Here is a 27,062-nt window from a genome sequence, read left to right on the forward strand (position 1 = left end):
AACTTTGAACTCTTCACGAGGTGTCATATCAGAGTGGGATCTTCTTCACGTTTCTGAAGAAGAGATCTGCTCTGAATTAAATGAACAAGGAGTAACAGCTGTAAAGCGAATATCCATGCGTAAGGATGGGAATCTTGTCCCTACCCGAGTTCTCATCCTAACATTCAACTCCCCAAGGCCTCCAAGTGCCATCAAGGCAGGGTACTTAAACTGCCCAGTGAGGATTTACGTTTCAAACCCACTGAGGTGTTTTAAATGTCAAAAGTACGGCCACTTACAAACACCTTGTCGTGGTAACCCTGCCTGTGCTCGATGTGGTGCTCAAGTTCACGAGAGCAAGGAATATATAGCTCCTAAGCCTAACTGTATTAACTGCCAAGGAGAGCACCCTGCATACTCTCGATCATGCCAGCAGTGGAAGGACGAAAAGGAGATACAAAAGTTAAAAACGGAGCTTAACATCTCCTACCCAGAGGGCAGAAAACGCTTACAACCAATAAATAGCGGGAAGCCTTCATATGCTCAGAAGGTTTCTGCGAAGTGCACTATCGGCACACAAACAGAGATGACTGTACCACCAAGACAGTCATTCACGCCGATTGCACGCTATTTATTAAGTTCACAAAAGCCCACCAAAAAACGCAGTCAGCTGCTATTCCTATATCTGTACCTCCTAGTGCTCCACCACTACCAAAACAAAGTGGTAAAGAAAAGCTAAAAAGTTCGGAAGAGACACCCGTAACACCAGAAACAATGGATTTAGAGATAAGGAGGTACCGGATGAATCAGTCTTGGAACTCTTTGCGGAGGAAGAAATGGACACGGGACAGCGTCCATTCTTCACCAAAAAAAATAAATCCAAGACTGACAAAAGTAAGCCCTCAGCACCTCGGAAGCCGCCTGACGGACCCACCAAGCCAAAATAATGGCTAAATTCCTACAATGGAATTGTCGTGGATTCCGGCGAAATACTGATGACATCAAGGCCCTCCTGCAAAAGCACGAGCCAGTTTGCTTTTGCTTGCAGGAGACTTATCTAAAGGCAAATGATAACCCAAACATGCATAACACAACACTTTTTCGTAAGGATAGAATTGCGGATGGTCCTGCTCATGGAGGAGTGGCTATCCTTGTGGGAAACCAGACCCCAGTTGAGCCCTTGCTAATTACAACTAGCATAGAGGCTGTTGCAATTCGCCTTACAGTGGGATTTCTGTTAACTGTCTGTTCAATTTATTTTCCACCTGGGACTGACATCTCCCACGAAGACCTTGATGATCTTATAACGCAGTTGCCTCCCCTTTCTTACTTCTCGGGGATTTTAATGGACATAACACCCTGTGGGGTATGCTAACATTAATAGAAGAGGACGAGTCATAGAGCGTATGCTAAATGACAATGACATTTTCCTTCTAAATATTGGAACAAACACTTTCTTCCACATGCCTACCCGTACGTTTTCTGCCATTGATCTCTCTATCTGCTCCCCTTCTCTACTCCCTTCACTCACTTGGGAAGTGGAGGAGAATCCATACGGAAGTGATCACTTCCCTGTGATAACCTTGTTACACAGTGGGAGATCATGTCTTCCTTTTAGGTTACCACGGTGGAAGACTGATCAGGCTGACTGGACTGCCTTCCAACATCAGGCAAGTTTTGACTTCAGTACCGTCAGTCAGGAGCCTATCAATGATGCAGTAACATACATTACAGAAAATATCGTCCAAGCAGCTGCCAATACCATACCGAAAACATCTGCCCGGTTTCCACCTTTCCCAAGCCATGGTGGAATCCACAATGCACAGCAGCAAAAAAGGCTCAAACCAAAGCGTGAGGGATATTCCGCCGATATCCTACCACTGTTAATCTAATAGTCTTCAAGCGTGCACGAGCCAAAGCACGCTACATTCCCCGTCAGAGTCAAAGGGAATCATGGATCCGTTTTTCATTATCTGTTAACCAGTCTACCATCTCTAAGGTAGTCTGGGATAAAATCCGAAAAATGAAGGGAAAATATACATCCCACCCTTCATCGATCCTTGACTATAAGGGATGCACTATTGTAGATCCCACTGCGATAACCAATGCCCTTGGGGAAACATTTTCAAACATCTCTGTGATATCATCCTATCCCCCAGAGTTTCTGGTCCTGAAACATAAAAGAGAAAAAGAGGCACTAAATTTCACACAGAAAGGCTTTTTTCCCTACAACCTGCCTTTCACTCTGCAGGAACTAAAAAGAGCCCTCTATCATTCCAAGGCTAATGCTGTTGGACCAGATGGCATCCATTATGAAATGCTTAAACATCTGTCACCTGCATCTATGGATCGCCTGCTTGTTCTGTATAATAGAATCTATATAAAACAGCAATTTCCGGATTCCTGGCGCATGGCATTTGTGCTTGCATTTGCGAAGCCAGGAAAGGATCCTAAATTCCCTATTAATTACCGTCCTATTGCTCTGACTAGCTGCCTGTGCAAAATCCTGGAGAGAATGGTTAATTTTCGATTAATGTGTTATTTAGAATCGAATGATCTTCTCTCCAGCATCCAGTGCAGCTTCCGAAAAAACAGATCAACTCTTGATCATTTAATTAGACTGGAAACATTAATCCAGAATGCTTTCCTAAAACGCGAAAACTTGGTTTCAGTGTTCTTTGACATGCAGAAGGCGTATGACACAACTTTGAGATTTGGCATTTTAAAAGATTTGCATGGCCTTGGTCTTAGAGGGCAATTCCCCATTTTTATAAAAAACTTTTTAGCCAATCGATTTTTCCAAGTTCGTGTGGCATCCTCACTCTCTCGTCCCTTCTGCCAACAGGAGGGAGTAAAACAAGGATCAATTTTAAGTGTCACGCTTTTTGCCATCAAAATAAATTCCATCACTGAACAACTTCTTCCAACTGTAAACAGTGCCCTCTATGTTGATGACTTTAGCATATTTTGTCAGTCATGCAACATGAGGGTTAATGAAAGAAAACTGCAACAAGCCATCAATCGCCTTAATTCCTGGACACTTGCAAATGGCTTCAGGTTCTCGCCAGAGAAGACCGTTTGCGTACACATTTGTCGTAAGCGTAATCTTCATCCTGAACTTAAATTAAGGCTAATTTAGGTTCAGGATAAAATGCTATTCCAGTAGTGTCAGACACAAAATTCTTGGGACTGGTGTTTGATAAAAAGTTGACCTTTCTCGAACATATTCGTCAACTTCGTACAAAATGCACGAGGGGGCTAAATATTCTTCGCTCTCTCTCCTCCACACGTTGGGGAGCAGACGGGTGCACCCTACTACGTATTTACCGTGCACTTGTACGATCCAAATTAGACTACGGGGCCCAGGTATACTCCTCAGCTAGAGAGAGTGTCCTTCGATGGTTGGACCCTGTCCACCATCAGGCTATCCGTATCGCTACTGGAGCCAGCGGTGGAAGAATGAAAAAGAGATCCAAAAACTAAAAACAGAGCTGAATATCTCCTACCCAGAGGCTAGAAAACGCATACAACCAATAAATAGCGGGAAGCCTTCATATGCCCAGAAGGTTTCTGCGAAGTGCACTATCGGTGCGCAATCTGAGATGATTGTACCATCAAGAGAGTCGTTCACTCTGATTGCACGCTATTTATTGAGTTCACAAAAGCCCACCAAAAAAAAAAAAAAAAACAGTCAACTGCCACTCCTATATCCGTACCTACGAGTGCTCCACCACTACCAAAACCAAGTGGTAAAGAGACACCAGTAATAACAGAAACAATGGATGTAGAGGACAAGGAGGTACCGGATGAATCAGTCTTGGAACTCTTTGCGGAAGAAGAAATGGACACCGAACAGCGTCCATTCTTCCCCAAAAAAATAAATCCAAGACTGACAACAGTAAGCCCTCGGCACCTCGGCAGCCGCCTGATGGACCCACCAAGCCAAAATAATGGCTAAATTCCTACAATGGAATTGTCGTGAATTCAGACGAAATACTGATGGCATCAAGGCCCTCCTGCAAAAGTACGAGCCAGTTTGCTTTTGCTTGCAGGAAACTTATCTCAAGGCAAATGATGACCCCCCATGCCTAACATTTTTTCGTAAGGACAGAATTTCAGATTGACCAACCCATGGAGGAGTGGCTATCCTTGTGTGCAACCAGGCCCCAGTTCAACCCTTCCTGGTTACACCCAACATAGAGATTGTTCCAGTTCGCCTTACAGTTGGATTTTTATTAACCGTGTGCTCTTTTTATTTGCCACCTGGGACTGACAATCCCAGAAAGACCTTGATGATCTTAAAACGCAGTTGCCTCCCCGTTTCTTACTTCTCGGGGATTTTAATGGACATAACACCCTGTATGGTAGTGCCAACATCAATGGAAGGGGACGAGTCATAGAGCGTATACTCAATGACAATGACCTTTCCCTTCTAAATACTGGAACAAACACCTTCTTCCACATACCTACCCGTACTTTTTCTTCTATTGATCTTTCTATTTGCTCCCTTCTCTACTCCTTTCACTCACTTGGTAAGTGGAGGAGAACCCATACGAAAGTGATCACTTCCCTGTGATAACCTCGTTATACAGTGCGAGACCGTGTCTTCCTCTTAGGTTACCACTGTGGAAGATTGATCAGGCTGACTGGTCTGCCTTCCAACATCAGGAAAGTTTTACCTCCGTACCGTCAGTCAGGAGCCTATCAATGATGCAGTAACGAACATCACAAAAATTATCGTTCAAGCAGCTGCGAATGCTGTTCCAAAAACAACTGCCCGGTTTCCACCATTTCCCAAACTTTGGTGGAATTCACAATGCACAGCAGCAAAAAAGGCTCAAAACAAAGCGTGGGGGATATTCCGCCGATATCCTACCACGACCAACCTTTTAGCCTTTAAACGCGCACTGGCCAAAACACGCTACATCCTCCGACAGAGTCAAAAGGAATCGTGGATCCTTTTTACTTCATGAATTACTTAGTATACTAGTACTAAGTTCGTCTGGGATAAAATTCGGAAAATGAAGGGAGTTTATATACATCCCACAATTCTTCAATCCTAGATTATAATGGATGCACTATTGCAGATCCAACTGCAATAGCCAATTCACTTGGGGAAACATTCTCTGATATCTCTGCAACATCTTCGTATTCCCCAGAATTCCTGGTCCTGAAACATAAAATCGAAAAACCGACACTTAATTTTAACTCTAAGAGCGTGTATCCGTACAACAGGCCATTCACTATACAGGAACTGAAAAGAGGTCTCATTCTTTCCAAAGTAAGTGCTCTTGGACCAGATGGCATCCATTATGAAATGATTAAGTATCTTTCACCAAAATCTATGGATTTTCTGCTCCTTCTATATAACAGAATCTTTATTGAAGGGCAGTTTCCGGATTTCTGGCGCAAGGCAATCGTTCTTGCCTTTGCTAAGCCAGGAAAGGATCCAAAAGACACTACTAATTATCGTCTTATTGCTCTGAGTAGCTCTCCGTGCAAAATCCTGGAGAGAATGGTTAATTTTCATTTCATATGGTATTTAGAAGCAAATGACCTTCTCTCCAACATCCGTGGACTGTCCCCACTTTCAAACCATCCGCTTAGGCATCTTTAAGTCAAATTTTAATATACAGTCATCAGTAAATTTAATGCAGATCCTGGGAAATGATCCTAATAAAAAGGAACTATTTACTTTCTTAAATCGGATAGGAATATACCATAAAATATAGTTATTGTTTCATATTCACCATTAGAAAGACACAATATGGCCCCAGCAGCCTATGTGTCGTTAAACTCAACAACAACATCTCCAACATCCAGTGCGGCTTCCGAAGGAACCGGTCCACTTTGGACCATCTAATTAGACTGGAAACATCCATCCGGGATGCCTTCCTAAAACGTGAACATTTAGTGTCTGTATTCTTTAACATGGAAAACGCGTATGACACAACTTGGAGATTTGGCATCTTAAAAGATTTGCATAGCCTTGGTCTTAGAGGGCATCTCCCCATTTTTATTAAAAACGTTTTAGCCAATCGATCTTTCCAAGTTCGTGTGGGATCCTCACTCTCTCGTTCCTTCAGCCAAGAGGAGGGAGTACCACAAGGAACAGTATTAAGTGTCACGCTTTTCGCCATCAAAGTAAATTCCATCACAGAACAACTTCCTCCAAATGTAAACAGTACCCTCTATGTTGATAACATAGAGGGGAAACAGTACCCCCTATGTTAGCATATTTTGCCAGTCATGCAATCTGAAGGTTATTGAAAGACAACTTCAAAAAGCCACTGATCGCCTTAATTCCTGGACACTTGCTAATGGCTTCAGGTTCTCGCCGGTGAAGACTGTTTGCGTACACTTTTGTCGTAAGCGTAGTCTTCATCCTGAACCTGAATTAAAGCTCGGACAAGATGCTATTCTAGTAGCAGCGGACAGAAAATTCTTGGGACTCATATTCAATAAAAAAACTGACCTTTCTGGATCACATCCGTCAACTCCGCACAAAGTGCACACGAGGCCTGAATATTCTGCGCTCTCTTTCCTCTACATCTTGGGGTGCGGATCGATGCACCCTACTACGCATTTACCGTGCGTCTGTACGATTCAGATTAGATTACGGGCCCTTGGTATACAATTCGGCCAGAGACAGTGTACTTCGTTGGCTGGATCCCGTCCATCATCAGGCTCTCCGTTTCGCTATTGGAGCATATCGAACATCTCCTCTCCAGAGCTTATACGTCGAAACAAACGAACCACCGTTATCGCTTCGACGTGAGCAGTTGTCTCTAAAGTACGCCTTAAAACTGAAATCCCTGCCAGACCATCCCACGTGTCCATCCGTTTTTGAGCCACGATGGGAAAATTTGTACAACACCCGTAAGACTGCCAATCGTCCTTTTGGTATTCGAGTCCAACCGCTACTTAAAGAACTTAATATCAAGGTAGACAAGGTTGCTCAAACACAAAAGCAACCCCTTCCACCCTGGCATGCTCATGTTCCAGCATGTGACTGAAATTGGGGCAAGTTGGACACTCCATCTGTCAACCTGCAGCCTCATTGAGCACACCGAACTTAACATTCTGACTTCGCGCCAGTCTACACAGACGGTTCGAAGTCGAAATCATATGTGGGATCTGCCGCTGTCTTTACAGACAGCACTACATCGGAGCAGATTCCCTCTGAATGCAGCATATTTACTGCAGAGCTGCACGCTATAGAGTTAGCCTTGGATCACATTAGTGAATGCCAATACCAACGGTTCATTTTATATTCCGACTCTCTCACCGTGTTACAGGCTTTAATAAACGTGAGATATAATTCTTATGCAGTTCTGTCTAGTATTTAGCAGAAGATTCACTTCCTCCATGAACGTGAATATAACATCCGCTTCTGCTGGATTCCCAGCCACATTGGGATTAGGGGAAATGATTTGGCTGACGCTGCAGCCAAATCAGCAATTCCCAATAATAATCGCTGCCTGTCAGTCCCCTATACAGACTACAGGCAAATAATACACCAAAAGATACACTCCCAATGGCAGAATTCGTGGAATAGACAGACTGCGAATAAATTATATCATATAAAGCCTCTAATTGAACCGTGGCAGTCTAGTCTGCGCAGGAATCGTAAGGAGGAAGTTATTCTTGCCCGGACCCGCATAGGACACAGTCATTTGACTCAATCGTTTTTGCTGAGGGCTGATGACCCTCCTATGTGTGAGTCTTGTGGCACAATTTTAACAATAAGACACCTTTTAATTGACTGTCCAGATTTTAGCAGCACTCGTTCTACCGCTTTTAACCATCTGACTGAGCCGTTTACACTCAGTCAGATTTTATCCGACAATGACAATGTGTCTGCTGTTTTTAGCTTTTTTAAATCAATAAAGGTTTTTACTTGTATTTAAAATGTACATGTTATTGTTATTTCCTTATTGATTTATCTTTTCTGCATTTTATACCTTCGCTATTTTATATCTTGACATGGTTATCTAAGTAATTAGGTTAGTGAAATTTTAATTTTTATATATCATCTGGTTTTGGCGCATTATAGCCTTAGTTGCTAATGCTCCAATAAAACCCAACAACCAACCAACTGATTCTTAATGTTTCAAAGTTTTAAGTAGTACGTGCAAGGAATTGAGAAATATTTATTTATTTTCTTTTCAGGATTCTAAATCTGACTAACAGCTGTAACAGTGAATGTGAATGTACAAAAGCAGTGTTTGAGCCTGTCTGTGGATCGGACGGAGTTTCTGCGTATTTCTCTCCATGTTATGCCGGATGTATTAACTACACCACACATCAGAACGCTACAGATAATTACACGGTAAAATTACTTTCAATATTTTTGTTTGTATGGAGTAGTTTCAGCTTTTGAATATGAAAAGTGCATTAGCTCTAATTAAACTCTAATTAATTCCATTCATTTAATTCTAATTGGGCCCGTCTGGAATTGTAATTAATTCCAGACTGGCCCAATACAGAAACACACACTAAATGCTTCCTGTTGGACATTATATAGTATGGGGCGGCCAGGGGGGGGGTTGTCAACCTTTACCAGTGGAAGCACTTGGCTAGATTAGACTTTGGTCAACGAATACCAGATAGTTTACATGCTGCCGGGAGTTTCACAATAGATAATAAACTTGATGCTTGTGGGCATTAGGTTTGACCTGGTTTGGAATCGAAATGCTCGAGATGCTACCAGAAAACTACGAGAATACATTTAAAAACAACGATCCTTTGGGACTTATTACACAGAGCTCAGCGATTGCCCCTTCGTTAGAAGCATTTTTTGAATTCCTTTTTTCATAATACTGTCGAGTATATCATTATATTCTTGCAATTTTTGGGGACTCCCCAAGGTTGAGTCATCTAGAATTTATACTTGAAGATAACATGCAGAGTTGGCTTCACTTTGTTTTTGTTTATCCGTTTATAAATAAATTTTTTATCAATAAACGAATTCGGTTATTCTCTCAAATCATAATTGCTTAGACACCTGTCTTGATGAATTAACACTCCAACTCTTTCAGTGTTTGTCAAAGGTGGACAGATATTTTTCTGTTTGTCCACTTTTGAATCACAAAAACCACCTGAACGTTTTCTGGTGATAATAAAGCGTCTTGTTCAAAGGCCCCCTCGACGGTGGCACCTGTACGTGGTGGGGAGATCTCCCAGTGATGCTGCTGGTTTTTCCAGATTAGCATCATTGGGATCTAACGCCCATACCTTTGTTCCAGGATTATATCTTGGGAATCCGGCGTGTGCAGCCGTGCGCCGCGACCCGTGTAATTCGGAAAGGGGGATCCTTGTGGTTGGAGGACCCAGCCTTAATACACCACTTTGGCCCCTGCTTCGACAAGACGGGTAGTGCCAGACCGGCCCGACTGGGATCAATCGGCGGGTGGTTCTTCTTACTGCTAGGGTCAACTGCGTTCCAATAAGTCTCCCTCCCTTTGGTCCTGGGACAGGATCAAGGCTTATTGGAAACATGGGTATGGTGCTCCTAAGCTAACTTGGCGTCCCATTCGTGTACGCAGTACCTGCTAGTTCACGAGTGGGCGTCCCCTCGTAGGGCTCAGTGGTGGGTGAGGTACTTAGGGCATCTTAAATTTTTATTTTACTCCCATGAGTAATTTAAATCCAATTTCTTCTGGGGCCCCAAGAAGGCCCATACCTAATCGATCAGATGAAAATGACACCAATTCTGCCAAAAGAGCCAGAACTGAGGATAAAACACCATCTATAACACCACTTTTTTCTCATTCTCCATTCTACCGGAGAGCAGTCAATTGGGAAGATGTCACCCTTCTTAATCCAGAAAGGATTAGAAGGGTTGCCAGGATGACCAAAATCCGTAAAACGGCTGCGTTCTGGCGATCTTTTAGTCGAAGCTTCAAGCACAAAGAATGAAAGAATCCTGAAAGCGACATCCATAGGGGGAATACCGATTAGTGTAACACCACACAAAACTTTGAACTCTTCACGAGGTGTCATGTCAGAGTGGGATCTTCTTCATGTCTCTGAAGAAGAGATCTGCTCTGAACTAAAAGACCAAGGAGTGACGGCTGTCAAGAGAATATCAATGCGGAAGGATATGAATCTCCTCCCTACCCGAGTTCTCATCCTAACATTTAACACCCCACGGCCTCCAAGTTCCATCAAGGCAGGCTACTTAAACTGCCCCGTGAGGCTTTACATTCGAAACCCACTGAGGTGTTTTAGATGTCAGAAATACTGCCATTCAGAAACAGCTTGTCGTGGTAATTCTGCCTGCGCTCGATGTGTTACGAAAGACTACGAGAGCAAGGAATGTTCAGCTTCCAACCTAATTTGTAAAACTTGCCAAGGAGAGAGCACCCTGCCTATTCTAGAGCATGCCAGAGGTGGAAGGACGAGAAAGAAATTCGAAAAATAAAAACAGAGCTAAACATATCCTATCTGGAGGCCAGGAAACGCATTCAACCAATAAATAGCGGGAACCCTTCATACGCCCAGAAGGTTTCTGCAAAGTGCACCATCGGTACACAAAGTGAGATGACTGTACCACCAAAAGTGTCATTTACTCCGATTGCACGCTATTTATTGCGTCCACAAAAGCCCACCCAAAAAACACAGTCAGCTTTTACTCCTATTTCCGTACCTCCTAATGCTCCACCACTACCAAAACCGAGTGATAAAGAAAGGGTGCAAATATCGGAAGAGTCACCTGCAATACAAGAAACAATGGATGTCGAGGATAAGGAGGTATCGGATGACTCAGTCCTGGTAATCTTTGCAGAAGAAGATATGGACACAGGCCAACGACCTGTGTTTCCAAAGAAAGATAAAGCCAGGTCTGACAAAATGAAGACTACAGCCCTTCGGAAACCACCTGATGGACCCAAAAAATCCAAATAATGGGTAAGTGACGAGATCAAGGTGCTCCTGAGTAAGCATGAGCTTACTTGCTTTTGCTTGCAGGAGACGTATTTAAAGGCAAATGAGGACCTATACTTTCGTAACTTTTTAGTTACTCGAAAAGACAGAGATGCGGATGGACCTGCCCACGGAGGAGTCGCAATGCTTGTGGGTAACCACACCCCATTTCAAGCTACACCACTTACCATCAACCTAGAGGCTGTAACAGTTCAAGTTACTGTAGGGTTTCTCTTAACTGTTTGTTCCATCTATTTTCCACCTGGGAACGACATCAGCCAACCAGACCTTCATGATCTCATTAGACAATTGCTGCCCCCTTTTCTCTTACTAGGGGATTTTAATGGACACAGTACTCTGTGGGGTAGTGCCGACATCAATGGAAGGGGTCGTACTATAGAGCACATGCTTGAAAACAATGACCTGGCCCTGCTAAATGTTGGACTTAACACTTGCTACATGCCTACCCGTACTTTTACCGCGATCAATCTCTCTATATGCTCGCCCTCTCTCCTTCCCGTGTGTACATGGGAGTTTGAACACAACATTTATGGCAGTGACCACTTCCCGTTGATATCCACCCTTTGTAAAGGGAGACCTTGCCACCCGTCTTGGATGCCACGGTGGAAGATCGGTCACGCTGACTGGAATGCCTTCAAAGATCTAGCATCATTTGATATCAACACAGTCAGCAAGGAACCGATTAATGACTCGGTAAAGTACATTAGAGACACTGTTGTCCAAGCAGCAGCAATCGCAATTCCAAAGACTTCGACTCGGTTTCCACCATTTCCAAAACCATGGTGGAATTCTAATTGCACTGCAGCATGAAAGTATCAAAACAAGGCGTGAGGTTTTTTCCGCCGGTACCCCACCGCAGATAACTTAATAACATTCAAAGGCGCACGTGCTAAAGTACGTTACGTAAGACGTCAGAGTCAGAAGGAATCTTGGATTAAATTCACATCTTCTATCAACCAGGCTTCATCATCTAAGCTTGTCTGGGATAAAGTCCGGAAAATGAAGGGGAAATACACATCACACCCATCCTCGATCCTGGAGCAAAATGGAAGTGCAAGTGCAGACACAACTGCAATTGCAAACACTCTTCGAGAAATATTTGCTAAAGTGTCTGCCAAAACATTTTACCACCCTGAGTTTCTGGCCCTCAAACAAAATGCCGAAAGGCAACATTTGAAATTGTCATCAAAGAACTGTGACGAATACAATCAACTCTTCACAGAATGGGATATTGTTTTTTTTTTTTTTTTTTTTTGGTAGTTGTTGACGCATCGGCTTCTGTGGCCATAGTGCACCTCCCAAGGTTTTTGCAATACTTTGATCCAAGCCCGAGGTGGGATTCGAACCCGAGACCTTTGGGTTGCCAGGCAGGCACTTTACCCACCTGGCTAGCCCTGTCGGCGAATGGGAAATGAAAGTGGCACTATCACTGTTCCAGGCGAGTGCCGTAGGGCCAGATGACATCCATTATGAGATGATTAAACATCTTTCGTCTGAATCTCTGGATCAGCTGCTCTGTTTGAACAACATAGTTTATCTTGAAGATGAATTTCCGGACTCCTGGCATAAGGCAATCGTGCTTGCCTTTCCAAAGCCAAGAAAAGATCCAAAATTTCCGAGTAATTGCCGTCCCATTGTTTTGACAAGCTGCTTGTGCAAGATCCTGGAAAGGATGGTGAATACACGTCTCATGTGGTATTTAGACCTCCTTTCCAAAGTTCAATGTGGTTTCCGAAGGAACAGGTCAACACTTGACCATCTTATAAGACTGGAAACATCTAGTATTAGTATTAGTAATGGCCGCATGGAGCAAGAAAGCCTATGGCTTATGCTGCACCAGCCAAAAAAAAAAAAAAAAAAAAAAAATATCCGAACAAAACAATGATAAAAACCAAAAAAAATAAATAAATAATAATAATTAATAAAAAAAGGAAATTTAACCTATCATCCTATGCGCTTTCCTTACCCGAAAGTACTATCCAGATGACCTTTGAATTTCCCCAAACTGTCGGCCTCTACCAGCCATGAAGGCAACTTATTCCAGTAATTTATAACTCGCTGGCTAAAATAAAACTTCCTGCAGTCCAATCTAAACATTTCCCCCCGTAACTTGAATTTATGTCCCCTAGTTCTAGCATCATTTATAATCTTGAAAATTTTGTCCTCATTCATTTTACTGATGCCTCTCAGAGCCTTAAACACCTCAATCAAATCTCCTCTAAGGTGTTTAGTTTCCAAACTCTGCAACCCACATATTCGAAGTTTTTCTTCATAAGGACACCCATTTGCCGATCTTACCAGGCGAGTTACCCGTCTTTGCACCCTTTCAAGAAGCTCGATGTCTTTCTTTAGGTGCGGTCTCCATACTTGAACACAGTATTCCAAGTGTGGTCTAACATAAGCCTTATATAATGGGATTATCACGTCCCTATCTCTACTTGCAAAAGTTCCATAGATCATCAATAGGACACCATGGGCCTTCCTTGCAACCTGTTTACAATGCTCAGAGAATTTCATGTCTGACCGTATCGTAACACCCAAGTCCCTTTCCTCCAGTACTGGGTTTAGTTGAACTCCACCAATAGAATAAGTTATTTTGGGATTACTGGTTCCCAGGTGTAATACCTTACACTTTGTTGGATTAAAGCACAGCTGCCATTTTTCTGACCATTCCTGAAGTCTATCTAGGTCTCTCTGAAGAAGCTCAGCTTGACAGTGATCATTAACCGCTCTACCAATTTTAACATCTTCTGCAAATTTAGACATCACGCCCTCTATCCCTTCATCAATGTCGTTTATGAAAATTAAAAACAACAGTGGTCCTAATACTGATCCTTGGGGAACCCCACTTCTTACATCAACCCAATCTGAGGAATAGCCATTTATCACAACCCTCTACCTCCTGCCCTGAAGCCATCCTTCTATCCATCTAAGGATTTTCCCCGTGATTCCAACCTGTTCCAGCTTATAAAGCTACCGCTCATGTGGGACTGAGTCAAAAGCTTTGCTGAAATCTAAATAAACAATGTCGAAATTATTCCCTAAATCCAGCTCGTGAGTGACCCTTTCGAAATAGCCAACCAGATTTGTTAAACATGATTTTCCCTTTACAAAACCATGCTGAGTATCCTTGAGAATTTCAATTCGATCCAAATGATCCTGAATTCCACCCTTGATCATTGCCTCCATGATTTTCCCTACTACTGAAGTCAGACTGACAGGTCGATAATTTCCAACTTCACTTTTAGAGCCACCCTTATGTATGGGAGATACATTTGCACTTTTCCAATCCAAGGGAATCTCCCCAGAGTCTAGTGATGCTCGCATAATTAGCCTCAATGGTCAATGCACTCGCTTGCCGCCTCTCTTAAGATTATAGGGTATATTCCATCAACTCCAGGAGCCTTACTGGTCTGTAGGCTCGAAAGGTTTTTCATTAAATAATCTTGCGAAATTTCAGTATCATTAATTACATATTTTTTAACTTCGCTCCCACAATTTCACATTGCCACAAAAGGCTTTTCATTTATAAATATCGATGCAAAATAACTGTTGAGTTCATCTGCAACGGCAACTGGTGTATTTATTACTATCCCCTTTCCCTTACGTAAAGGTCCGATCTGGTTTGTCCTGCTCTTCTTGGCATTTATATATGTGAAGAATTCTTTATCCCCCCCTCTTTGCTCTGTTTGCTAGTGATTTCTCATAAACTGCCTTTGCCTGTCGAACCTTTTCTGTGGCTCTATTACACATCACCTTGTAGCTGTTATAGCTGCTTCAGTACTTTTTATTGCTCTGTAACCTTTCCATGCCACCTTTTTCTGCTCAAGTAATGTGGCAACTTCACTATTCATCCAACTTTGAACCCTTCTCGTGGAGTATTTTTTCAATGGTATACTGTATACGCATTCAAGGCATCTCTGACTAATGTTTTAAAAGCGTACCACAGTTCAATTGTATTCATTCTCTGCGCGATATCTACCCAGTTAATAGAGGCCATGCAGTACCTTAAGACATCGTAATTTCCTTTTCTGAAATTAAAACCCATTCCTTTTCCTTTTACTTCTGCTACCTCTCTCGTCATCATCCACCGTAGAACTCCGTGATCACTTCCTGCTACTGGTTCCTCTACTGTCAGCCCTGTTATGTCATCTGATTCATGTGTGATGATGAGGTCTAGGATATTCTTTTCTGTAGTATTTTCCCTGACATGTTCATACAAATAACAGTCATCTAGTTGATTTAAAAAAATTTTGTTCCCCATGTCGAGTTTCCTTCCCATTTACTCCAATCAATTAGAGGCAAATTGAAATCACCCATAATAAGGCATTGACGCTTACTTGCCCATTCCATTTGCATGTAGAGGCTTTTGTCATAATCTTCACAATCACCTGGTCTGTAGATTGCTCCTACTCGCATTGGCCCCGGGTGCCAAGCGAATGTGATCGAGCGTTTTCTCTGTGCTGAAAAAAGTGATTATCTAAAAGCGATTTAAAGTTATATTAAGTTCCTGTCCTTAATAAATTTATTTTTATATCAGCTACTGTCACAAAAAGTACTTGTACAGAGCAAGGAAGAAAAGCTACCTTTCTTTATTTTTCATACTTCTTTTACTAACACTTAATACTCTACGCTTGGTCACACCGGGCACTGCTCCTGCCTCCCCGTGGCGGGGCCGGAAGTCTTGGCAGAAAAGCTCATCTGGCAAGGACTAAAAGGAGCAAACATGGATCAACATGCCTTTCCGCCTCTCGAGCCGACAAGCTCTCGGCCAAGTTAGAAAATGAGCATAACACGTCGCAACCCAAGAGAATGAAAACCACTTCCTCAGCGACAAATTGTCCTGCATTTCTAATAATGCACTCTCTTGGAGATCAGCCTCTCAGTAAGCTCTCTCCGTTTGTTATCCAAAAACACCTGGAAAGACTGGCAGGATCGCCTAAGACAGTCAAGAGACTGCAATCAGGCGACCTACTAGTGGAGACAATAAACCATGGACATTCGCAGAAACTACTAAACCTTCCCAACCTTGCTGGAATTCCAGTAAAGGTTTCTCCCCATGCTACCCTAAATACATCCAAAGGGATTATATCCAGCTGGGATCTTTTGAATGTCACAGAGGAGGAGATAATGCAAGAACTTCAAGACCAAAATGTCATTGCAGTCAAAAGGATTATGATTAAAAAAGACAATATACTTGCACCTACAAGGAACATTATTCTCACTTTCAATACGCCAAATCTACCAACATCGATAAAAGCAGGCTATCTACATTGTCGCATTAGGCCCTACATCCCTAATCCTTTGAGATGTTTTAAGTGCCAAAAGTATGGTCACTCTCAAATGGCATGCAGAGGAAATCAAGTTTGCCCCAATTGTGGGTCCACTGAGCACACTCAAAGTGATTGCTCAACAAAAGAAATGGCCTGCCCCAACTGTAAAGGCAACCATCCTGCTTATTCCAGGTCATGCGAGAAATGGAAAACTGAAAAGAAAATTGTGACATATAAGATTGAAAATAAAGTAAGTTTTCAAGAAGAAAGGAAAGTAATTGCTCCCAGTATGACTAAGCGTACATACGCCAGTATTGCGCAAAAGTATCAATCAGTGGGCACCCAAACCGATGTTACAGTATCTACAAACACTTCAATCTCTGACTGGGCTCGGGCTGTTCTCTCCCAGCAACAGTCCAATACCCCTAAGCAGATGAACCAGGCAAATAATACTGCAATTACAGTACCAGCAACATCTCCTTCTCCTCCCACAGTGATTGCTTCTACATCAAATAATCGGAGCTCACATTTAAAAAGGAATATCCAAGAAACATCTATGGATACATTCGACTCATCTAGACAAGAAACTATATTAGAATTACATGCGGAAGAAGAAATGGACACCGGTCGACCATTCTTCTCAAAAAAAGACAAACCAAAGCCTGAACGTCACAAGCCAACCACATTAAAAAAGCAGTCAGATACAGCTTCTTCTACTAAACACCAATAATGCCTTATATTCTACAATGGAATTGTAGAGGATATCGTAGCAACCTTAATGATATTCAAATCCTAATTCAGCGCTATTCTCCAGTTGGTTTCTGTCTACAGGAAACCTACCTAACTCCACAAATTTCCACCAACATAAAGAACTATGTCATCTATCGACAAGATCGTAATACTTCAAATGCTGCCCGTGGAGGTGTGGCCATCTTCATCAGCTCAAAGATCCCGACCAAACAAATTGTTTTGCAAACTGATATTGAAGTTGTTGCTGTACGTTTGATAACCCAGGTTGCGTTAACACTAGCATCAGTCTATCTCCCATCAAGTCATACTTTCTCTTGCCAAGATCTTGAAAACTTGCTAATGCAATTGCCACCCCCGGTCTGTCTGTTGGGTGATTTCAATAGCCACCATCCCTTATGGGGATCAACAAAAGTAGATACACATGGCCGACTAATTGAAACTTTTCTAGACAAACAAAACCTTACTGTTCTTAATACAGGTGAACCCACTTACATACAATTACCAACCGCACAAACGTCTGCAATTGATCTATCAGTATGTTCCCCGATTCTGTTTCCAATCATAGAATGGTCTGTTTTAGATGATCCCTTGGGCAGTGATCATTTTCCGATTATTTGTGATCTGCTCACTGCACAACCACCATTATTCAATCCCTGCAGGAAATGGAAGTTCTCTCAAGCCAACTGGATCAAATTTCAATCTTTTGTCACCCTGGACGAGCAATATATACGTACACAGTCGATAGATGAAGCCACAGATTATATCACTTCACACATACTATCTGCAGCTAAGTGTTCAATTCCATTTTCGAATCCTCGATCCCGACGGCACCATAACTATTGGTGGAATGAAGACTGCACTAAAGCAAAGAAGTTAAAAAATAAAGCATGGAATTTATTTCGCAGATCACCAACCACGACCAATCTCATCAATTACAAGAAGCTAAGAGCGAAAGCACGTCTCATTCAAAGGCAAGCCAAGAAGAATTCTTGGATTCATTTTGCATCTACCATAAACAGAAACACTAACTCCAGGTTAATATGGAAGAAAATCAGACAAATTTCTGGAAAATTCCCAACAACCCCCTCACCAATTCTTTCATGGAATGGGCAGGAACTCTCTGCTCCTGAGGACATAGCAAATGCTTTGGGCAAAACGTTTGCTAAAGTTTCAGCGGCCTCAAATTATTCTGCGGATTTTCTGAAAATAAAGACCAAGACCGAAGAACGAGCTATAAACTTTCAAACCTCAGTCTTCCTTCCGTATAACCAGCCTCTTCAATATCCCGAACTTCTACATGCCATGAAAATGACACACAACGGTGCTGCTGGGCCAGATGGAATATCTTATATCATGTTACAAAACCTTGGAGACAAAAATTTACAAATACTACTGGTCTATTATAACAGAATATTTATGGAAAACATTTATCCCATCTCTTGGCATCATGCCACAGTTCTTGCCTTTTTGAAACCTGGAAAAGACCCTACAAGGCCATACAATTACCGACCAATTTCCCTCTCCAGTTGCCTCGGTAAATTACTTGAAAAAATTATTCATAATCGACTTGTTTGGACCATCGAAACACAACACCTAATGAGTAATAATCAGCATGGCTTTCGTAAGAACAGGTCCGCCTTAGATCTTATGATTAAGGCAGAGTCTGCAATTCGCAATGGCTTCGTAAAAAATGAACATCTCGTTTTAGTTTCTATTGACATAGAGAAGGCATTTGACACCACCTGGCGTCATGGCATTCTCAGCGACCTCCATGCCCTTGGTCTACGAGGCAACCTTCCTATATTCATCAGAAACTTTCTCCAGAATCGTTCGTTCCAAGTTCGATACCACAACTCGCTTTCTATGACATTTTTACAGGAAGAAGGAGTGCCACAAGGTTCTGTATTGAGTGCAACCCTCTTCGCCCTTAAAATTGACTCTATAACAAAAGAACTCCCAAATACAGTTGAGACCTATCTTTATGCGGATGATCTGTCCATTTCTTGCCATTCTCAGAATATGAGATCCATTGAACGGCAACTGCAGTTATCCTTGAATAAGGTGCAAAGGTGGGCAGGACTCAATGGCTATCGTCTATCTCAGCAGAAAACTGTTGCAGTCCACTTTTGTAATCAACGAAAAATGCATACAGATCCTGAACTTCAGATGTCAAATTTTACCATTCCAGTGACCAACAATATCAGATTCTTGGGATTAATCCTTGACAGAAAATTAAATTTCTTTGAGCACATTAAATCGCTACGTACTTCCTGCCTTAAAAAACTGAACATATTGAGAGCTTTATCTGCAATGTCTTGGGGAGCAGACCGTACATCTTTGCTTCTGCTATATAGAGCATTGATCAGATCCCGTTTGGACTATGGTGCTCCAATCTACGATTCTGCCCGAAAGAGTACACTACGCTGGTTAGACCCTATACAGCATAGTGCACTGCGGATTGCCCTTGGCGCATTCAGGACATCCCCTATCCAAAGTTTATATATTGAAGGGCATGAGCCCCCTCTTTGTCTCCGCAGGAAAACACTACTTCTTAAGTATGCAGCCCGAATACAAAACTGCTGTCAGCATCCTATTGGGCCGTATCTCTTTAATCCACCACTGCAAAACCTTTATAGAAACAAACCCAGTAAAATAAGACCGGCAGGCTTACGCCTAATTGAAATAACACAGAGTTGGAATATTCCTAATGTCAACAGGCTAGACGTAGTGAAATGCCTTCACCCACCTTGGACACCTCGTCCACAATTAACTTGTGATACTTATCTTAAAAAATGGGGAAAGAATCTTCTACCGTCACTTAACATGAAACAACTCCATGCAAGCCATATTCAGAAATATGCTAGTTTATTGCCAATATATACTGATGGCTCCAAATCACATTCAGCCGTTGGAGCAGCAGCAGTATTTCCCTCTACAATCATTTCTGCTTCCCTTCCACCTGAGTATAGCAGCTTCTCTGCAGAACTTCATGCATTTAAAGTTAGCTTTAGAAAACCTGAATCTCTGCCCATCTCTAAAATATATTGTATACACTGACTCTCTAAGTTTTACAATCAGTGACCTTTTGCTGGATCCCAGCCCATTCGGGGATAAAAGGGAATGAACTCGCTGACAAAACTGCCAAAAATCCATCAACTTATGATTTATCCCTTGCTCCTATTCCGATCTATGACTATAATCATATCCTACAAACAACATGTCTTGCGATGTGGAAAGAGCTATGGCACACCCAAAGCAATAATAAACTTTATCAGTTGAAACAGGATCCACAGCTTTGGCGCTCTAGCACCAAAACAGTACGAAGAGAAGGAGTAGTGCTTGCACGAGCACGGATAGGACATACATATCTGACTCACCTTCACCTACTTACAGGAGAGGATCCTCCTGATTGTCCACACTGTTCCTCGCACTTATCAGTCAAACACATTCTCGTTGACTGCCCTCACTATGATCAGGACAGAATATCCATCCTCCTTTCCCTAAAAAATCTTCCGGAACCGAAGACATTAAAAAATATTATAGGTGACGATGCAAACATCAACGAATTCTTCTCTTTTTTGAACAAAATTGGACTGTATCATAAATTTTAAAACATCACTCTATTAAACCATAAATTGATTCTATCTGAAATTTGATTTTTACTATTTTCCTATGAATAGGCGCACTATAGCCTCAGCAGCTCGTGCGCCATTAAACCCCCATCACAACAACCTACTCGCATTATACCTTTGTTTCCAACTATCTCACACCATACAGACTCTATACTAGCATGTGAAACGTCTGAATCCGGGAAACCTATCGTCGCACACAGGCTGCTTCTGATAAGAAGCATTACCCCACCACCCTTTCTATCTACCCTATCCTTCCTAAATAGATTATACAAGCCGTACTGAAACTCATCATCCCCAATTTCCGGGTGGCACCACGTCTCTGTAAGCCCTATTATTCGCTGCAGTTCGAATTCGCTCATTTTATTGACGACACTTCTAACGTTACTGTATAAACAATTAAGATTTACTGTTCTTGTATATTTAACAACCCTTGAAGTTTTTTAGGCTCTCTTCCCTGATATTAGCCACCCGCTCACGTGAAACGTCTTTGCCCCCAGAACATCTAGATAATACGTCCAGTTGGGGTAACAGATAAGAACTCTTAAGGTATGTGCAAGAGTTACATTGACCAATATTATCAGATAAACGCGTGTCAGTATTACCCACATCCCCCCCTAACTAGCAGTTTCCCTGAACCTTTAAGGTATCCTCAATAATACTGGCAAAAACTTTTGCACCACCTTTGTTTAAGTGTATCCCGTCTCTACAAAACAAATTCCTTCTACCTACAAGTGTGGGCCATGCTGATAGAAATTTACCCCCTAAAGCCTTGCAGATTCCTATCTTGTCTGGGCAGAATTGCAGACACATAGACATTATGGCCTAGCTCGCGACATTTCCTCCGCATGGTCCTGTATTTTTCCAACAAATCGTCAGATCGTGTTCGTTTAATATCATTTGTCCCCACATGAATAATAATATTTTCTTTACCCCCTTTAAAGTCTGACAATCTGTTGGTGACATCATCAATAGTTGCTCTCGGCAGACATACCCTGGTTCTGCTCCACCTATCCTTATTACAAAAAAATATTCCCCGTTTCCCTGACAATGGAGTCTCCTAATAAAACAATGTCCTTTTTAACCAGAGTAGTTTGCACTTGGTTTTTCTGTTTTGAGGCTCGATTCGGATGTGCATCACTTGGTAGATTGCTGGAGTGTTGAGTCCCTGACGAGCTCCCAGATGCATTATTTTCGAGGGCAAGCAGTCGTTTTTTCAGGGACTCAAATTGTTCCATCAGTGCACCAAATTGTAATTTAAGATCGGTGCACTCCTTACATCGATCACAAAGAAAAGAATCCCCAGGTGAGGTAGGATTATTCACCAGGTCGACCTTGGAAAACATTCCACAGGTTCCACAACGGATTGAATTATGACTCACCCGTAAATCGCCATCTGCTATTTCCGTGTGAGTCACGATACCCTGTGGCGTGTTTAAGGCAGATCTCGTAACTACCATTATAAAATTAAATAAATATCAATGAAAGTAACTTTAAAAAATTATATCTATAATATTATTAAAATCAAAGAGTTACAGGAAACCTATAACAAAATAATCCAACAATATCTAAATAAATCAAATATTTAAAATCACTATCCAAAAGTAAACCACTTAACTGAGGAGCCCTGACTAAGCGCGTCCGCTCACCTCGAATGCCAACACTGAACTCATCTATCCGAGATGCTTTCCTTAAACGCGAACACCTGGTGTCAATTTTCTTTGATATCGAAAAAAGCGTATGACACGGCTTGGAGATTTGGAATCTTAAAGGATATCTATGATTTGGGTCTGAGGGGCCATCTAGCCCTCTTCATTAAAAATTTCTTATTGAACCGGTAATTTCAAGTTCGTGTCGGCTCTGTTTCCTCTTAATCTTTTTGTTAAGAGAAAGGAGTCCCTCAAGGGTCAGTGTTAAGTGTTACGCTTTTCGCTATCAAAGTTAATTCTATTACTGAACAACTTCCTCCAACTGTAAACAGCGCCCTCTTTGTTGATGATTTTATCATCTTCTGTCAGTCATGCAACATGAGGGTTATTGAACGACAATTGCAGCATGCCATTGGCCATGTCACAACTTGGGCAATGGCTAATGGTTTCAGGCTGTCACCTCAGAAGACCGTCCGCGTACACTTTTGTCGCAAACGGAACCTTCACCCTGAACCATAACTCAAACTCGGACAACACATCATTCCATTAGTACCTGAGACAAAATTCTTGGGTCTCACATTCGATAAGAAGTTGACATTTTTACCACATATCCGTCAAGTGCGAACAAAGTGCACGAGGGGATTGAATCTCCTTCGTGCCTTCTCCTCAAATAAATGGTGGGGCAGACCGGTGCACTTTACTCCACCTTTATCGTACATTTGTTCGTTCAAAATTAGACTATGGGTCCCAAGTGTACGCATCGGCTAGAAATAGCGTACTACGGTGGCTAGACCCACTCCACCACAAAGCCATCCGTACTACTACTGGAGCATTCAGAACATCTCCTGTCCAGAGTTTATACGTCGAAGCAGGTGAACGACCACTATTGCTCCGACGAAAGCAATTGTCGCTAAAATATACCTTCAAACTAAAATCCCTGCCAGACAACCCAACGTGGGCTTGCGTTTTTGAGCCACGATGGGAAAGGCTTTATAAAACCCGTCAGACTGCTAACCGATCCTTTGGTATCCGTGTCCAAGAGCTGCTCAGAGAGCTCAATATCACGGTAGACAATGTTGCCGAGTCACCAAGACATCTACTTCCACCCTGGCATGCTCGCTTATCATCATGTGACTTCTCCATTAAAAGTTGGGGTAAGGTCATAACTCCATCCTCTGTCTACCAACAAGTCTATGCTGCCCACCGATCCGATTACTCTGATTTCTTGCCTGTGTTCACCGATGGCTCGAAGTTAGAGTTGTGTGTAGGATCTGCTGCTGTCTTTCCAGATAGTACTATATCTGGGAAGATTTCCCACGAATGCAGCATATATACAGCTGAGTTGTATGCTATCGAGCTAGCCTTGGACCACATTAAAACCCGTAAGCCCCAAAGATGTATGGTGTACACTGACTCTTCAAGTACACTCCAGGTTTTATCGGGGATGAGGTGTAATCCTCATCCGATTGTGACCCGGATTCAGCAGACGTTACATTCCCTGTTTTTCTACTGGATCCCAAGCCACATTGGGATCGGGGGAAATGAACTTATATATGACCTGATCTTGGCGCATTATAGCCTTAGTTGCTAATGCGTCAATAAAATCTAAACCAACCAACCAATCTTGTTCAAAGGCTGTTCCTATCCTGTCGTGTTTCTGAAGTTGTTTTATCAAGCTTTGCTCAAAATTTGACGCAAACTCTGTCCTCTTGAATTGTAGGACGCAATGTGCCCAGCGACCTTGAGACGTGGTAATTTATTAATAATCATGCGGTGTCGGGATTTCGACGAAGTAAAAGTGTTGACTAAATATTGTCATTAAAATCTTTTCCAAATATGAAATAATCGGGAAAGGTTTCCCCCTCCATTTTGGAAATCAAGGTACTTAAGACGTTGATTTATTATTTTTCAGATTTACTATCTGTCGTTCCTGAAAACGAATGACAAATAATAATACCAACTAACCCCAAGAAGGGCAAATAGTCGCTGGGTTATCACATTGAGTTAATGAGAGAAAGAGAGAGAAAGAGAATATTTATGATTCCTCACACATTTAATTACTTCTTTTACAGATATTCCATGGATGTTCTTGCGTGGAAATTGATTATGCTTCGAGTGGTTACTGTCCACAAGAATGTGGTATGCTTGTACCATTCATGATCCTTTTTTGCCTCAGATTTGTCATTTTGGCTGCTTCTGAAACTGGATGTACTCTAATTGCTTTAAGGTATATATCAGAATCATCTATGTACGCAGTTATCACTCGCTTATCAAACGAATCTTATATGTTATCATTTGGTATCGTTATGGATATCTCTACTAACCAACCGCACTCGATGCTGTAATCTAATTTAAGTCCAACCCGTGTTATGCCTCCTTATTTCCGCGATAATTTGTGATTATAATAATTTGAGTCACAGTTATTTAAGACATTAAATCCAAAAATTAATATCTCTTTTTAGGTGTGTTGACGAGGATGAAAAAAGTATGGTCCTAGCATTATATGACTTTATTTTGACAGTATTAGGTAAGTGGACCTAAGAATACACGCTAATGGACTATTTTATTTCTTAGTTTCATTAAATCATTTTAAAAAAATGCTGTATTGATGTGCAAAAGTTAAGGAAGTTACATGCTTTCCACTGTTTGAGACAAAATGCTGGTGTAAACTGAACAGACTGTAAAATGCAGCAAGGGGATGCTATCTTTAGGATTGCCAGCGATCGAAGTTGTTGGGTGTATGGAGATTTAGCCAGTTACAAGTAGAACCCAGCAGGTTCTTCAGTGTGTCCGAAAGTGGAAGATATTTCACTTTCAAGGACATCATAGAATTTCATAAAAGACATCGTTGAAGACATTGTTGAAGACATCATAGAATTTTAGAATCCACCAACCCGTAGATCATCATTGCAAATCCCCAGGGGTTTCCGAACCATCAAATGGGACCCTGCTGCTCTAACACAATCGTACAAAGAGACCGTGCATCTCACAAAGTGCCGAAATTCGGACATAGGAAAATGAGGTCAAGTCCTGTTCTCTGAGTGAAGATTCGGCATGAAAAGCGATTGTCGATTATGCTGAATCCAGAAAAACATGTGATTCCATACTTCCAAGACACTGTGAAAAGACAATTTTTGATTTAATGAATTAAGTTTGTGAGAAGAAGGTTCCACGATATAGAGATGAATTCTTGGAGCCCTATATATGGCCATTCCTGGGTGTAATTGGTTCTAAGTTCTTTTTTATGGACGTTAGGACTCGGTTAACTTCCTTAACATGCCTTTTTTATTGCAGTAAACTGTTTAATAAAGAGTTTGTTCTTATTCTCTTTTCACACCTAGATGGTTCCAACATGTTAGATGCGTTTCCTATTTATGACATAACAATTACGAGTGTTGAAACCAGTTGCATTTTACAATTACAATCTGTTTCTTTCCAGTATTCATTCCAGCTCCATTAATATATGGAGCAGTGACGGATGTTACGTGCCTCGTGTGGGAGGAAAAGTGTGGGGAAACTGGACATTGCTGGCTTTACGATAAAGACAAATTTCGCTACTATTTGCATGGAATGTCCACCGTGTTGACAAGCACCGGAATCATCTTTGATGTGATGATGTTTTGCTTAATCAGCAGGGTGAAGAATTTCTACGGCGATGAAGAAAACGAGAAAAGGAATGAAGAAAATAAAACTAAGATATCTGAAGGAAAAGAGTCTATGATGGTGAAACCCCTCGCTGACACGACAAACGGGAAAACTAAAGAAACTGAAGGTATTGCAGAGACTAGTACAGCACAAACCACTAACTTGTAGATATGGCTAAGCATTGTCACAGAACATTGTGGCAGAAGTTATCGAAGATAATACAGACATCAGACTAGCAAATAACCATACGTTTATTTAAATACCTAAATTACAGCATTATAAAGTTCAAGTTAAGCTTGAGAAACCAATAGATGGACATTATTAGATTTCAGTGGAGGAACATCTATTTCTAGGAAATAGAACTAAAGTACACTGCTGCTCGACAAAATTAACAGAACACGTAGAAAACGTGGTGTAACTCGTGCAGCTTGCGATGAAATGGCACAACATTTGTTGTGGTGGTATATAATAGAACAACAATGAAATGAGGAGACAGCGAGAAACGTAGGACAGGTATAAGGGACATTTATAGGAGTTGTATAAGAATTACCAAAAAGGTGACATTACAGAAGTCGATACAAGATGCTGAAAATATGGTCACATGACATCAAGTACAGCGTGTGATCCCCTCCTACCGCTAAACAGGCCTGGCAGCTTTGAACCATGCTCGATGTAAAGATGTCTTCAACATTCTGTGGCAACAAATCCCATTCGTCCACCAGCGCAGTGTCGTCGTGCGATGCAATTCCCTAGATTGCCCCAAACGTGTTCGATCGGATTTAAATCTGTTAACGTGCTGGCTACGATAGTCTTGATATTATCAATTTCAAGATATTCCCCCACCACTTTAGCAGCTCTATGTGCAATGAAAATCTGGGCTAGCCTCACACCTAAAAAGTCGTACATAGGTTTCGAGGATCTGTTCTCGGTACCTCTGCGCAGTTATAGTGCCCCTATCAAAAACATAAGCAGGGGTGCAGCCGTTGATCATTATTCCGCTCCGACACCAGAACACTGCCTCCACTGTGAAGTGTCCCTTTCTCTGATGTTGGACGGATGGTATCGCATGCCTCTTTTCGTCTCCGGATGAAATAACGTCTAGAATCTGCTTGTAGGCTAAACCGGAACTGATCAGAAAACAGAACTGTACCCCATTTGTCAGAACTCCAAGTCATAGCACCAATTTCGAC

At 41.9% G+C, this 27,062-nt stretch overlaps 1 protein-coding gene across 1 annotated transcript in view; it reads left to right on the top strand.

The window, feature by feature from the left end:
- LOC150077195 (solute carrier organic anion transporter family member 74D-like) overlaps nucleotides 1–26,040 on the top strand; it is a 45,413-nt gene extending 19,373 nt beyond the window's left edge. The window contains exons 6-9 of the mRNA XM_090385810.1: nucleotides 8,152–8,311; nucleotides 24,300–24,454; nucleotides 24,690–24,754; nucleotides 25,667–26,040. Coding sequence (XP_090241936.1) covers nucleotides 8,152–8,311; nucleotides 24,300–24,454; nucleotides 24,690–24,754; nucleotides 25,667–26,040 — 754 coding nt within the window. The remainder of the gene's footprint in view (nucleotides 1–8,151; nucleotides 8,312–24,299; nucleotides 24,455–24,689; nucleotides 24,755–25,666) is intronic.
- Nucleotides 26,041–27,062: the final 1,022 nt, after the last annotated feature.

Source organism: Mastigoproctus giganteus, chromosome 12 (genome assembly GCF_048544385.1).
Source record: "Mastigoproctus giganteus isolate SK-2022 chromosome 12, ASM4854438v1, whole genome shotgun sequence".
Classification (NCBI taxonomy): domain Eukaryota; kingdom Metazoa; phylum Arthropoda; class Arachnida; order Uropygi; family Thelyphonidae; genus Mastigoproctus; species Mastigoproctus giganteus.